This window comes from Apodemus sylvaticus, chromosome 10 (genome assembly GCF_947179515.1).
Source record: "Apodemus sylvaticus chromosome 10, mApoSyl1.1, whole genome shotgun sequence".
In the NCBI taxonomy this organism is placed as follows: Eukaryota; Metazoa; Chordata; class Mammalia; order Rodentia; family Muridae; genus Apodemus; species Apodemus sylvaticus.
This window is the reverse complement of record NC_067481.1, coordinates 79027841-79042408: the sequence shown is the minus strand read 5'-3', so window position 1 is coordinate 79042408 and position 14568 is coordinate 79027841. Positions and strand designations below refer to the sequence as shown.

Below are 14568 nucleotides of genomic sequence, written 5' to 3'. Positions count from 1 at the left end.
AGCCTGGCAGCTAAGGGCTGGTACAAAAGAGCTCAGAGCATCCAAGCCACTCCCCTCCCGGCACTGCGGGAATCCACCTGCCCAGGGCTCTGGGGAGGGAGGAGGGGCTGAAGTGGTCCCTCCACTCCCTGCCCAGGCTGGGCATCCTCACAGGAGCCAAGAGACATTACGGCAGGCACTCACTTGGACTTGTTCTCTTCATAGTGAGCACTGGTCTTAATGTATCTGGCCAGCTCTATCTGCATGTCGCCGAAAAGGGGCACCACCTGCAGCTGCTGCAAAGGAAGCAAACACAGCATGTGAGATGGCTCGTGCAGGCTGGGGCTGCTGCACCGGCGGAGGAAGGCTTCAGTGTGCACCTGTGCACCTGGCGCTGGTAGCTTGAATGATTCCTAATGGGGGAGCCATGGGGTCCTGGTACCCAGAGGGATCCCAGCCAGCATACAGGCCCCTTTCTCTTCTTCCAACCAACTGTATTCTTCAAGCAGTTGATACCAGGAAGCTAAGTGACTGATCCAGGGTCACACGGGCGAACAGATGAAGCTCAGAACTAGATGGCTAGCCAGTTCGTACAGGGTCCTTTCTACAGCTCAGAAGATTTCTGCTGCTCCACACATGACTAGGAGCTGATGGCGGTGGGCTGCTACCTGGGGTGGCACCTCAGACTATCCACTTGATACATATTAAAGAGCAGATAGACCAGGACATGAGGATGGGAGGCTACTCTCTCCCTACATCTGTCTCTCCTGCAGTAGACACAGCACCAGGGGCTTTACAAATACTATCTCAGCAGAGCCTGGATGTATAGGCCTGTAATCCCAGATCCTCATAACACGAAGGCAAGAGGAGCTTGTGTTCATAGGCTCCATGGGCAATGTAATGAGACTTAAAAAGTAAAAATAAAAATAAAAATAAAAATAAGTCAAGCGGTGGTAGCACACACCTTTAATCCCAGCACTTGGGAGGCAGAGGCAAGTGGATTTCTGAGTTCGAGGCCAGCCTGGTCTATAGAGTGAGTTCCAGGACAGCCAGGGCTACACAGAGAAACCCTGTCTCGAAAAAACAAAAACAAACAAACAAACAAAAAGTTGGGATATACCTAGTAACAGAGGACTTAACTCTCATGGGTGAGGCCCTGGGTTTAATTCTAAATACTATAAAACCCTGCCACCCAACCATCCACTGTCTCCCATCCACACATAACGAGATAATGTCAGTCTTGGCTCTCCCACCATACTCGACACATAGGGAGCGTAGTCTGTTCAGGACATCAGACCAGACCGAGCTAAAGCCAGGATCAGAACCCACAGCTTAAACCCTGGCTCTGTGTACATCTGGTTCTACCTTCCTTCCTGCTGCCTGAAGGCAGACATAGCCATTTTCCAGCATGGGGCCTGCTTTCACTTGAGGCAGACCTGGAGAAAAGTTAACAAATCAAGCCACAAAGCCCTGTGAGTCACGTTTCTCCTTAAACCTCATTTAGTATCCATCATAACACAACATCCCCTCATGGGCAGATCTCATGTTCGCAGGACCCAACATTACAGTCAAGTCACAACAAGTCAAGTTCGGTTCTGGGTGACATCTCCTTGTTCAAATGCCACTGACTTAAAATTTACCTGTAAGTTTTTCTTAGAAAGTTTTGGGGCCAAATGGTCAGATCTCAGAGGTGCTTGAGGGGATGTGCTTAAGTAGAATGCTGTGAGTTATTGGGCCTAAATGGCGCAGGTAAACGGACTGTCATGGGCCCCAGAATGGCTAAATGGCAGACATGAGTCCACTTAGAATCTAATGTCTCGGGGATGGAGACGTGGCTCAGCAGGTAAGAGCACTTGCTGCTCCTTCAGAGGAGCAGGTTTGATGCCAGGTACCCACATGGCCACTCACAACCACCTGCAACCACAATCCTAGGGTCTCCAATGCCCTCTTCCGGTCTCTGTGCATACACATGGTGCAGACACACACTGACACGACACCCACACACACAAGATAAAAGTCAATCTTAAAAAAAAAAAATCCAGTCTTTAGTTCTGTGACCGTGAGCTGTAGGGTATATTGAAAATGAGCATAGGTTTGGTCTTCTCGGATGCAACTCTGTCTTTAGATGAAACATTTGGGAAAGGGAAAAAGGAACATGCAGGATCTTATAAGGCTTCCAGCAGAATCCCAGCACAGTCCCGAGGCTGGGCATCACAGCACATGGGCAGTAACCTTGCTTTAGTGAGAACAGCTGGGGCCTGCGCTTTTATCTTCCTTTTCCCTGAGGACCTTTAGATGCCTATGACCATCTACACAGTCTTCTGGCTAATTCCTTCCTTTCCTTCCACCAGGGATCTAGGCTCTAGCAATTCTGTCCCCCTGCCCGCCCCAGCACCAAATACTAACCTTAAAAAACTTATCAATTTTGCTAAGGTTGATTCGCTTCTTGGCATCCAGCTTGTAGATGTTACTAACATTTCCATCCATCAGATAGAGACCAAAGCCCATCACCTAGAAGGAGAAAGGGGCCAAGTATAAAATCCTCATCGCACCCCCAGAGCGGCTAACAAACATGGGAATCCAAGACACACATGCGCACACGTGTTCAAGCATGCGCAAATTCACCGGCACACATGCTATTTCAAAATCATAACCCATCTCCAAATGAAAACAGAAAACACGTGCCTAATTTCAACAAGAAATTTCATACATGATTACAGCAGGCACTCTGGGTCAGCAGCTGGGGTTACGGTCTAACAAGTGTGGTCTCCACTCTATAGATGAGGAATCACAGACCAGAGAGCTTGCTGGATCTACCCACATATGCTGCAGAGGGTTTAGCCCAGGATCGCCAACCAAATGTGGATTTATAGAGTCTCTGAGATAGAAAGGACCTTGTTGTTTCCCAGAGGGGTTGAGAGACAGACAGTGGAATAAAGATAAATGACCATGAAATTCCCCATAACCACAATAATGGAAAGGCTCCTAAGGAGTCCTGGGGGCCATTGTTAAAGAGCAGATCTCCACCGGAAGATGCCAATACTCTTGATCTGTCAGTCCACTTGCTAGTCCCCTTAGGTAAAAAGCAGCTGCAGGGACATGACCAGCTGTGGAAACACAGGAAGTCACTCCTCTCTGTACCTTTATTTCTCATGGGGTGGCGTGGCTAAGAGAAGCAGCAGAGAATGCCTCTGACAGCTGCTTCCTGCCTGGTGCCTTCTGTCCTGCAGCAACAGCATCAAGACTGTCCTGTGAGGGCTTCCAGCGCCCCCTGGTGGCATCTGAGTTCACTAACCAAAGAGCCGTGCAATAGCACAAAACAATGCTGGAGGACAGAAAACGCAGCAGCAGGTCTGTGCAGACATTCATGACCAACGAGAGAAGAAGGCCCGAGAACCTGAAGTCATCTAAACCTGCTTAGAGATGGAGTGTAGTAAGACAGCCTGGGGGAGCGTCAGACTTGGGCATAACTGCTGTAAGCACCCATGTCTGGACTGGGGAGGAGAGGTGGTTAAGGCAGGGGCAACTTCTGGTTTCTGACAGCACAAGGAAGCTGGAGTGAGTGAGTCACGGAAGCCACCCTGTTCTGTGCTATGGTTTCAATGTTTCATTCCTCTGAACTCATGCAAGCATTTAAGCCCCAAAGTCACAGGGCCGGGACATCAAGAGGGTGAAACCTGACGGATGCGGTAGCCTACACCTGTAACCCGAACATTTGGGAGGCTGAGGGTGGGGAGCTGAAAATCCAAGGCCAGCCTGGGCTATGGAGAGAATCTCTCTCTCTCTCTCTCTCTCTCTCTCTCTCTCTCTCTCTATATATATATATATATATATATATATATATGCATACATAAGTAATAAAAAGAGGTTGAAACTTAACTTCATGGCTATTTAAAGATGAGGCTTCTTGAAAAAGAACTGGATTAGATCTTTAGAGGCCCCATGACTGAATACTGGTGGTTGTACTTGGGGACACACAATAGTTCCACCATGGGATGCCCTCAAAGAACCCCAATATCATTTTCAGTCTCTCGAACACTGTGGGCTAATGGGCCAGCCAGACAGGTCCTTGTGGCACAAGTCTAAAACCCGAGCTCAGTCTCTAGCGCCCATGTAAAACCTGGTATGGTGGTGCACTGGAGAGGAGAGTCAAGCCAATTTCTGGGCTTACTGATTGGCCAGCCATGCCTAATGGGTGAGCCCCAGATCCCAGTGAGAGACAGCATGTCAGAAAAGAAGATGTGGCTGGAGCGAGGTCTCAGTGGTTAAGAACATAACGTTACTGCCCTTGCGAGGGACCTGAATTTGGTTCCCAGCACCCATGATGGAAGCTCACAATAGCCCATAACTCTGGTTCTAGGATATCTGACACTTCTGGCCTTTGAGGACACCCACACTCATGCGCATACATCCATGCATGCATATTTAAAATCATAAAAGTAAGTCTTTAGAAAAGAAGATGGAAGGCTCATGAAGAATTACACTGTTGGTCTACACACACATGCACGCACACATGCATGCACACACGCACGCACACACGCACGCACGCACGCACGCAGGAAGCAGTGCGAGGAGGGGATGTTTTACCTTGAGGAGCATGTGCTTCTCGCTGGGTGTCAGGTACATCTTATTCTCATAGTAATCGACACAGATGTTGACAATGTCTGCCAGCAGCTCCTCATAGCCGGGGATCACTTCCAGTTGCTGGTGAAGACACTAAACAACAGCGCCACCCACTGGTCAGGCAGAGCAAACATCTTCCTGTACCACCCAGAAGGCCCAGAGCTGGGCAGAATAAAGGAACTGGTCCAACTGATGTCCCAGGAGGAGGGAGCTTTCCTGCCAGCAGGTGCTGACACCTGACTCCTCTTGGATGCTAGGTGTTAGCTGCTTACCTGCTTACCTCTCACAGCAGGAACCTAACGCCCTGAGTTCTCCATCACTAACTCTGCCGGTTCTGAGGGTTGAATGTATAATTTTGGGCAGTCCAGTTTTACAGTGATAGGGTCTGCAGTAATTGTAGTTTAGTTTTGAGGGTCTCTATGTGGTATCTTCAGACAAAGGCAGGAGGAAGACCCACCCAGGGAAGGTAGGTACAGTGTACTCTTGGATAGCACTGGGGGCGCTCTCTACAGACAGCAGGGGGCTGAGATGCTATATCCTACTCTAGTGACAGAAAAGACTACGGCCAGGCCTTTGAGATGCCTTTGGAGCATCACAGTCCCTCTTGTGTTGGCCTGGGTCCTGCAGACACTTGTTACTGAACTGTCAGAGAGATAGATCCAGCTATGACAGTCGCAATGGAAGAGGAGAGGCCCAGTGGATACGCCCTGGCAAACTGGCGGGGTTAACTATGACTGGGCCTTCTCAAGCTCTTGGTCATATTCTCAGGGCTTTTTGTACCCACTTCATTAATTTTCCAAGCTAGTCATATGAGATATATTCTCATAACAGTTTCAAAATAATATGTCTGCTTTATGGATGAGTAAACTGAATCTCTGACTTAGTGGAATCTCTGTCCATTACCCAAGTGTGGTGACGGACCTATGGTAAGGCTTGTTCTCAACCTAGAAGCTGATATGGGGCCCACATCCCTGTCTGAGAAGTTTCCAGAGAACCAGAAAGGGGGAGGTCACTGGCTGTAGCTTTATTCTCATGAAGGACAGCGGAGACAAATGTGGACTGAACTTGTGTGCTGTCCCTTGGAGTCCTCTTAGCCTCGGGACCCGGGTATTGCTTCCCCGGGATGCCAGACAGGACCAACAGGGAACTTGTCCTCACCTGGGTGATCCTGTTGTGATTGGCTAGGAACATAGACAGGTTCTGAGATTCCTGGATGGATTGGGGGTCCGCCATCTTCCTTAGGAACTGGGCCGCTCTGAAATCCAGAGAAGGAAGCAATCACAGGGTGAGCGGGAGTCTGCTCCCACTCAGCCAACAAGTGACACTGTCCTAAGGTCAACGAGGCTCTGAACACTGCAGGTGTTCAGAGGTCAAAGGAACTGTGCTTGGCAGTTCTTTCTCTCAGGCCGTTTACGCCACCCTGACAGCTGCTGGCCATTATAGGGCATGAAACCACAAACAGAAACCCACTGGGATCTCAGGGCCTTTAATGGAAACCAGGAAGGAATGGTGAGACAGGGAGTGGGGGCTGTGTCCTTGAGCCTGGTCAGGACCTCTGCGGAGCTGCACAGTGAGTCTAGTAGAAGTGACTCACAGGCAGGAAGCTTCATTTTCTTATTCGATATAATTTATTTACATTTCAAATGATTTCCCCTTTTCTAGCCCCCCCACTCCCCGAAAGTCCCGTAAGCCCCCTTCTCTTCCCCTGTCCTCCCACCCACCCCTTCCCACTTCCCCGTTCTGGTTTTGCTGAATACTGTTTCACTGAGTCTTTCCAGAACCAGGGGCCACTCCTCCTTTCTCCTTGTACCTCATTTGATGTGTGGATTATGTTTTGGGTATTCCAGTTTTCTAGGTTAATATCCACTTATTAGTGAGTGCATACCATGATTCACCTTTTGAGTCTGGGTTACCTCACTTAGTATGATATTCTCTAAAAGCTTCATTTTCTTCATGCGTCCCGTCCATTATAAGAAAATCTCAGCATCCTATTTTTGGGTTGGTTTGTAGTCCCAGGGATTGGACCCAGGGCACTGTGCATGCTGAGCAAGCACTTGACCTCTGAGCTCTGTCCCCAGCCTTGTTACTATTTTTCATTTTCGAGAGAGGGTCCTGCTAAGTTTTCCTAGGCTGGCCTTGAACTCACCCTATAGCCTAAGTAAGCCTTGAACTGATGAAAACTACCAAGGATTTCAGTCCTGTGCTGCTAGGCCCAGCTCTGATGATTCTCCTGTCATAGCTTTCCGAGTAGCATGGATCACAGAGCTGGCTTTCCCTCAACATACTCATGCACAGAACTGCATGGCAACATGGGGCACCTCTAACCAAAGTGGATGGCAGATGGAGGGAGGGAAATGGAGAACACAGGCTGGGTTCAACTGTGTCCCAACTTAACCCAGCAAGGCACAGCTCACGTCACAGTAACTTGTGAGAACGGGAACAGCACACCGCCCGCCTGGTTAGGACACAGATGTTGGCCGTGGTCATGATGGAAGTAGTGGGCTATAACAGGAAGTGTATGGGGAAGGATGCTGTGCGGGCGGCCATCTTTGATATCTTGAGTTGACCTTGAGATGGGCTCTAACTCTTGGGAAACACAGGTTTCACATCTGCCCTCTTCCCTTCTGTAGCTGACTTGAAATCCAAGGGAGGTGTGGCGGGATAGGGATTAAGTCCTTCTTTGCCAGTGATATGGGCAACCCTTCCAGGAGGTATAGACAGACATGGGCACTCATCTGAGCCTCAACCAACTACTTGGGGATCTGATATTTTTGCAGTGTTCCCTGTGTTTGGGTGGCTAGATCCTGGTTACCTCCTAATCGCAGCCCTGTTTTCAACAATGACACGGCCCCCTAATTCTGTCATCCTCTCAGATCACCTCCACCTGACTCAGTGTCTGGCGGGGAGACTAGCAAGTTAGATTGATAGCAATCTTGGCTGGGACTTTTGAAATGCATGAGGAAGGAGGTGCTCTTTTCTGGAAAGCTGGGGTTATGCTATGGGCTGGTAGGAAGCCACTGCAGAGGCCTACCTGAGAGAGGAGAGCATGGAGAGGCAGATCCGGTAGAGAGGGGGAGAGAGAGAGCCAGCCAAATGCGGCCGCTGGGGTCACTGGGGGAATGTGTGCTTGGGCTTCACAGTTCTGGGAACACAAGCAGTGGCTTCTGTTTCTCACAGAAAACAACAATTCAGTGCCTCATGGCCATGAGGTAGGCCTGGTGGAAATGGCTTCCGTCCCGTAGATGGGGGAGGTGAGGACCAGATTCCATCTTGGGACATCAAGCCTGCCCAACCCACATCAACTCTTCTGAAGCCCTACCTTGGAACGGTCTTCCTCAGATCACCCTGACACAACAGCTCGGTTTGAGGAAGGCTACTCTATTATTACTAGGGAATAAGTCTGTGGGAAGAGTCCAGGGAGCAGGGAGGGCTTCTGACCTCTTGTAGGCAGAGTGGTCGTTCTTGACACTGCACTTCATGTTCTTGAGCTCGTCCAAGACCGCGAACATGTTGATGAACTTGCCCAGGGTCAGCAGGTAGGCCTCGGACACAAAGTCCTTCCTGCGCTCGGCGTGGCACAGCCGCTTCACCTCGCTACAGAAGCGCTCGATGGCCTTGCGCTGGAGACAGAGGAACAGGGTAAGGGCTCTCTGCTGGGCCAGGCAGGCTTTCTCTGAGATGTCCCTGTTTCCAAAGCTAATCGTGAGAGCGTGCTGGGACCTGTTCCAAGTCAGTCGACCTAATGAGTTAGTCCAAAACACATTTGCTAAGGAGCACCAGGTCCCCAGTGTGTGAAACGCCAGGAGAGACAGAGGTGCATCCAACAAGTAGCTGATTATTGAGCATCTTCTATATACCATGCAGCCACTGTACGGACTGAGGTCAGGCGGAAATCAAAACAAGAAGAAGAAAAAACAAACTTCCCTAAGGATCGTATATGCTAATTAAGTAATAGGAAACGAAATAAATTCTGTGCAGCAGAATTTCATCTTTGATATGGCAGGAAATAAAGAAGGGATAGAGGTTGGGAAGGGCTCACAAGAACTTCCTCTAGGGAGAAAGACTGGAATCACCAAGAAATGACCTTTTAGGGAAATAATTTGAAAGAGAAGGAGAAAGATAGGAACAAGGGAAGGAAGGAAGCACCAGCTTCCCATAAAGGCCCTGAGGCTATCAGAGGCCTAAGGAAGCAAGGACAGGGCTGGCCTCAGCAAGAGTGAGCATAGAGAAAAATAAAGTCGGGCTGGAGAGATAGCTTAGCGGCTGGGAGCACTGATTGTTCTTCCGAAGGTCGTGAGTTCAAATCCCAGCAACCACAACTGGTGGCTCACAACTGTACAGCTACAGTGTACTCATATATATATAAAATAAGATAAATATTAAAGAAAATCAAAGTCAATAGTGGAGGGGCTGTCTGCTTTTAGAGACTCTTATGAGGACACACGTGTATGTAGTATGGTCTGTATTATACAGCGGTAGTGTGGCCTGTATCATACAGTAGTTGCGGAGCTGACAGCAGCCTGCAGGAGCAATTTGGAAACTTGCACGCCTAGGGTGGAGTAGCTAAGTGACCCAGCACTCTACTCACAGGGTCCTGCTTTTCCTACTTTGCAGTCTATTGCTGTGATAAACAACACTATGACCAAAAGCAACTTGGGGAAGAAAAGATTTATTTCATTCCACAGCTTACAGTTCACCCCGAAGGAAGCCGGGACAGGAACTCAAGAACATAAGACAAGAAGCAGGAACTGAAGCTGAGACCCTGGAGGGTCCACGGCTTGATCAGTCTGCTTCTCATACAATCTAGGACCACAAGGCCAGCAGCAGCACAGCCCACAGTGAGCTGCGTCCTCCCACACCAATCATTAATCAAGAAAATGCCTGCACAGACTTGCCTACAGGTCAGTCAATAGAGAAATCTCATCAGTCAATAATTTTTTTCTCATGTGGCTCCAGCTCCTGTCAAGTTGACAAGATCCTAACCAGCTCACAACCCAAGAGAAACAGAAAAGCCTGCAATGACACAGAAGCTCTTACAGGTGTCCTGCATTCATCCCTAATAGACCCGAAGGGGAAAACACCCATATTCATCACCTGGTAAATGGATGAATAAAATACAGTGTATGTATGTGGACAGTGACATGGTGAGCTGTCATAAAACAAACAAACAAGCCAAACAACCAACTAGATTCTGTCACCTGCTACAGTACAGATGACACTGAAAAACACCTGCCAGCTGCAAGAGGCCAGGCATGAAACGCCACGTCCTGTATAACATCATTTGTAGGGAAATGTCCAAACAGGAAATCCACAGAGATAAAAAGTCGTTTAGTAGTTGCCTAAGGCTGAAGGAGAGGGTGTTGGGGTAGTGTGGGGTGATGGCTCAGGAGATTTCTTTCAGAGGGTTGAAAACATTCTAGAATAGATTGTGTGATAAATACCCAACTCTGTGAGGACCCTGGGGCATGCTGGACTGTCAGTCTACCTGGGGGATCCACAAGAGTAAATACGATATGTCAAAGAATCCGTCACCAGTATGTGGGGGGGGGAGGGTACCGGTGGGGGGGTTGTAGTTCAGAAGCAAGAGGAAGCAACAGCAGCGATGGAGAGGTAGTGAGCAATGGAGGAGGAGGAGCAGGAGGAGGAGCAGGGGGAGGAGGAAGGAAAAGAACACAGGGAGGGAGGTGTGTGGAGAAGAGGATCTCTGTGTGCAGATGTGAGCTCCATTCCACTTCCAAAGCTTACTGTGGCCAACTCCTCTCTACTGTGCCAGTTCCTCTCTACCAAGAACCAGCAGGCCACAGCCAGTCCGGTTAGGCTTTCTGCCAGGATGGAACTGTTCCCCACCAGCAATGTTCACAGTGGTGTGATGGTTACTCTCAACTTTCAGCTTGATGGGATTTAGACTCGCCATGGAGACGTAGCCCTCGGTGTGTCCAGGAAGTGTGTTTCTGGAAAGGCCTAACTGAATGGGGAAGGCTTCCCCTGCATGTGTGCGAGATGTGGCAAGATCCCATGTACTCGGGGCCCAGTGGAGTCAACAGGCAAGAAAGTGAGCTGAGCACCAGCTGTCGCCATTCCCTGCTTCCTGACCTGGGCATAACCTGACCAGCTACCTCCTGCTCCTGACAGCGCGCTTAAATCGCCGTGATGGACTGTGAACCTTTCAACTGTGAGCCAAGTAAGCCTTCCTTGAGATCCCTGGAGATGCTTTATTAGGCTTCAGAGCACCTAATATGGATGGCCACGGTGGCTGCCGAGTGCCTGGATGGCCACGCATGCTGCTGGGGAGTTTCACTGTTACCCACTACTGTTTCCATGCTTAGTCAATGGCCAAAGTGCCAGGCACAAGGCTGTGAATCACCCCAGATCCTTCCTTCCATATGTGCCTCTTTTGGGGAAACTCTTCGTTCCCATCTAGTTTCTGATGGCTCTTTTGTCTTGGATCTGCTTCCCAGAAGAGACTTTAGGCTCTGGGAAGCCAGGCCATCTATGCTACTAACAACAGCTATGAAAGAAACACTGTAAGCTGTCACAGGGCCCTCCTGGGCTCCTATAGAGACCGAGTTTATCTTTTCCACCACCCTGAGAGACAGGCTTCATTTCCCTGTGTTGTTGTGTGCACGTACGTGCCTGTGTGTATGTGTGCGTGCACATGTGTGTGTATGTGTGTGTGTGTGCGTGTGTGCATGTGTGTATAAAGTGAGTCACACATGGTTAGAAAATAGCAGCACTGGGTTTTGACTTTGCATTGCTCCTTACCCAGGCTGAGGCACCTCTCCAGTTCAGTCCTAGCTCTTGCCTAGACGCTGACTACAGGGTGGGTCCTGGCCAGTGTCAACACTCTATGAATGGAACATATGTAGGGTGTGAGTTGTACATGCTGTGTCACCCACTGTGGGGGTACAGACTGGCTTTGACGTGTTCCCTGACACCCTCGCACTTGCCAGTGAGACCCCAGGAAGTGACTGGCAGTTCCTGTCTCCTGTCCTTACATGCTATCATTAGCTTTCCCCATCACTGTGAAGGCCCTTGGCTCTATCCTTGTTCTTCCTCTTCTAAAAACGACTCTTCCAGAGCTCCTGACTGCTCTCCTGCTCCTCCGAGTTCCTCTATTCCAGCCTCTTCCCACCTCCATCTCCCAAGCATTTCCTACCAGATGTCCTAAAAGCTCAGGTCAGCCCACATCATCCAATCCAAAGTCCAGGATCACAGTGCTCATGTCATGTGTCCCTGTCCCCCTCTGGCCTCCCCCTTGGACCACTCCCTTGCTCTTACTGTTCTGCAGCTCACTGCCTTTCTGCTCCCCATTTCTTGAACACACTGATCCCTACAGCCTTGGGACTTCACAGGACTGTCTTCTTGGAGCCTTTCTCATGACCACCACATTCCTGCCTCTTGTCACCCAGGTCATAGCTCCAGGCCATTGTCCCCAAAGTAGCAACGACAAGTAGATACTCTGCAACCTACAAGTGTTGTATATCGTATTTGACTCACGCCCATGCCATGCCCTCAAAACTAGTGTGCATTTTTGCTGCTCCATGCTCTAAGCATACACAAACTCACTAAGTCACATCCTCTGCAGGGGGGGGGGCACCTGTTGGCTTGGCTCACCCACAGGGGTTGTAGGTAGCTCTCAAAAATATTAGCTGGATAAAACCAAAGTGACCTGGCACCAAAGTCTAGATGTGGAGGGGTGGGAGTGGGGCTTCATGAGCCTTCTGCGGTGGACCCACCCACACACCCCCTTACCTGAAAGTACATGAACTTCATGAGCTTGGTGACCTCTGGCTCCAGCACCTCCACCGTCTTTTCGTAGATCTCTACCCGATTGGGCTGCTCATTGCACTTCACCTGAGAGAGAGAGAGAGAGAGAGAGAGAGAGAGAGAGAGAGAGAGAGAGAGAGAGGCGGCTTCGTCAACTGGGCTCCCAGCTGCCGTCTCACGAGCAGGGTTCACGTGAAGTGTGCATGTGGTGTTGTGTAGTGGGTGGCAGTGGATAGGATCACCATAGTGAGAGGGAGCTGTAGCAGACTCACAAGCCCCACAAGCGCTCCCTGGAGACTGGCTGCAGTAAAGGAGCCAGTTGATCGATCCCAACACTGGGCCCTGCTCCTTTTCCTCTTGGCCTGTGCCTGTGAACCAGTCTCCCCTTGTTATGCTATATGCTCGGAGCAAAGCTCCTCCCTCCTCCCAGCCATCTCCAAGTTCATGATGGATAACCTAAGCTGTGTCATCCAGGGACCCATTTCCTCCGCCTGGTGCTGTCAGTCAGCATGCACCCTTAGTACCACATGCCATATGTTTGTTCTGTGAGCACGCATGCGCCAAGCCTGCTAACAGGCTGGCTGGGTGTGAGAGTGAGCCAATGCTTTTTTTTTTTCTTTAGTGAATCATTTTATGTAAGCCCATGCTGGCTTGACACTAAAGATCCTCCTCCGCCTCCACCTCCTAGGGGCTGGGATTACAGGTGAGTACCACATCCAGTGGACAAGGATAATCTTTTATGGTTATCAATGGCTAGTTACTAACTACCGTTGGATCATTAAATGGACAAGGTGATACAATTGTATACATTCACACACATGTACCATTACAAACATTGGAAGGGCTAAGGTGGATCTCTGGAATGACTATGAAAAGGTGCCATCACACTCGACAGGCAAAAAGGCCACAGAACTTTATCTATCTATCTATCTATCTATCTATCTATCTATCTATCTATCTATCTATCTATCTATTTATCTATCCATCCACCCACCCACCCACCCATCCATCCATCCATCCATCCATCCATCTATCTAAACTGCTGGGGAAAGAATCCAGGCCTTGGGCACCAAGACCTTGAGTATGTTTAGCAATGCTTTACCACTGAGCCACAGCTCCAGTATGGTACCTTTTTCCAGAAAAACAAAATTCTGAGGCTGGCCAGATGACAGTTCTGTGGAGAAAGGCACTTGGCTTTCAAGCCTGACTAAATGGGGAAAACCAATTTCTATAGATTGTCCTCTGACTGGCACATGTATGCCACACCTTCCCGAGAGAAAGAATAAACAGCAACAAAAAAACAATTTTCAGATGATCAACTGTTTAAGAAAGACAAAACCAGGCTTAAAAATGTGAAAAATAAAAAAAATTAATAATAGTTGCCCCTAAATATGAGAGCTAAAAGGGAGAGAGAAGGGAGCTGTGCATATAGTTTGCTGGTTTTGTTACACAAGTTCAAGACAGTGTAGAAAATAAGAAACAATACACTTTTGTGGTAATGATTGGATTTATAAAATATGTTCATGCCAATAAAATGACCTAGAACCATCTGAAGCAGGAGGTTTAGGTGAAGAAGTGAGGAGATACCACGCTTACTACTTTAGATCCTTTGTGACAGCTTGGGTGCAAGAGACATCTACTGCATTTGAAATAAAATACTGTGGTGCACAGCATGTGCCGGGAAACTGTTTTTAAGACGCTGGGCGTGGACCTTGTCAGTAGCATTATGGGAAGTCCTTTGGGTCAGAGGCCCCAATTTGTGTCCCACCTCCCGGAGAACTCAGCCCTCAGATTTGGGTTCAGGTTGGAGGGGCGCTGCAGGGGCAGTGCCGCCTCCATGAAGGGCAAGGACGGCCTCACCTGTGGGATGGCCCGGGAGCAGCTGCGCCAGGTGTACAGCATGACTGCATAGTCGTGGCCCTCCTCCAGCATTTCATTCTGAAAGGGCAAAGCACGTTCATCAGGACAGGACACTAGGGCCACGGGCTTCTCCAGCCTCTGCATCCGTAGCACCCAGGATGTGAACCGTGGCAGGCAACAGTGGTATCACCTGTGGGCTTGCTGACACCTCTGTCTGAGCCTATGATTAAGAACCTATATTCCAGCAAAGTCTCCAGATAAGTCACATACGTGCACCTTACATCTTAGAGTATCTGATCTAATACGAATTTCAGTGAAAGCCAGATGAAAGGCCACATA

The 14568-nt window shown here is 49.3% G+C and overlaps 1 protein-coding gene across 2 annotated transcripts in view; it reads right to left on the bottom strand.

Annotated features, from left to right (window-relative positions):
* Cyfip2 (cytoplasmic FMR1 interacting protein 2) overlaps window positions 1-14568 on the bottom strand; it is a 119311-nt gene that overhangs the window by 79477 nt on the left and 25266 nt on the right. For both annotated transcript variants that reach the window (XM_052195804.1, XM_052195805.1), the window contains exons 4-10: window positions 14230-14307; window positions 12355-12456; window positions 8041-8222; window positions 5761-5857; window positions 4567-4695; window positions 2386-2490; window positions 184-275 (exon numbers count right to left, since the gene is read on the bottom strand). In XM_052195804.1, coding sequence (XP_052051764.1) covers window positions 184-275; window positions 2386-2490; window positions 4567-4695; window positions 5761-5857; window positions 8041-8222; window positions 12355-12456; window positions 14230-14307 — 785 coding nt within the window. The remainder of the gene's footprint in view (window positions 1-183; window positions 276-2385; window positions 2491-4566; window positions 4696-5760; window positions 5858-8040; window positions 8223-12354; window positions 12457-14229; window positions 14308-14568) is intronic.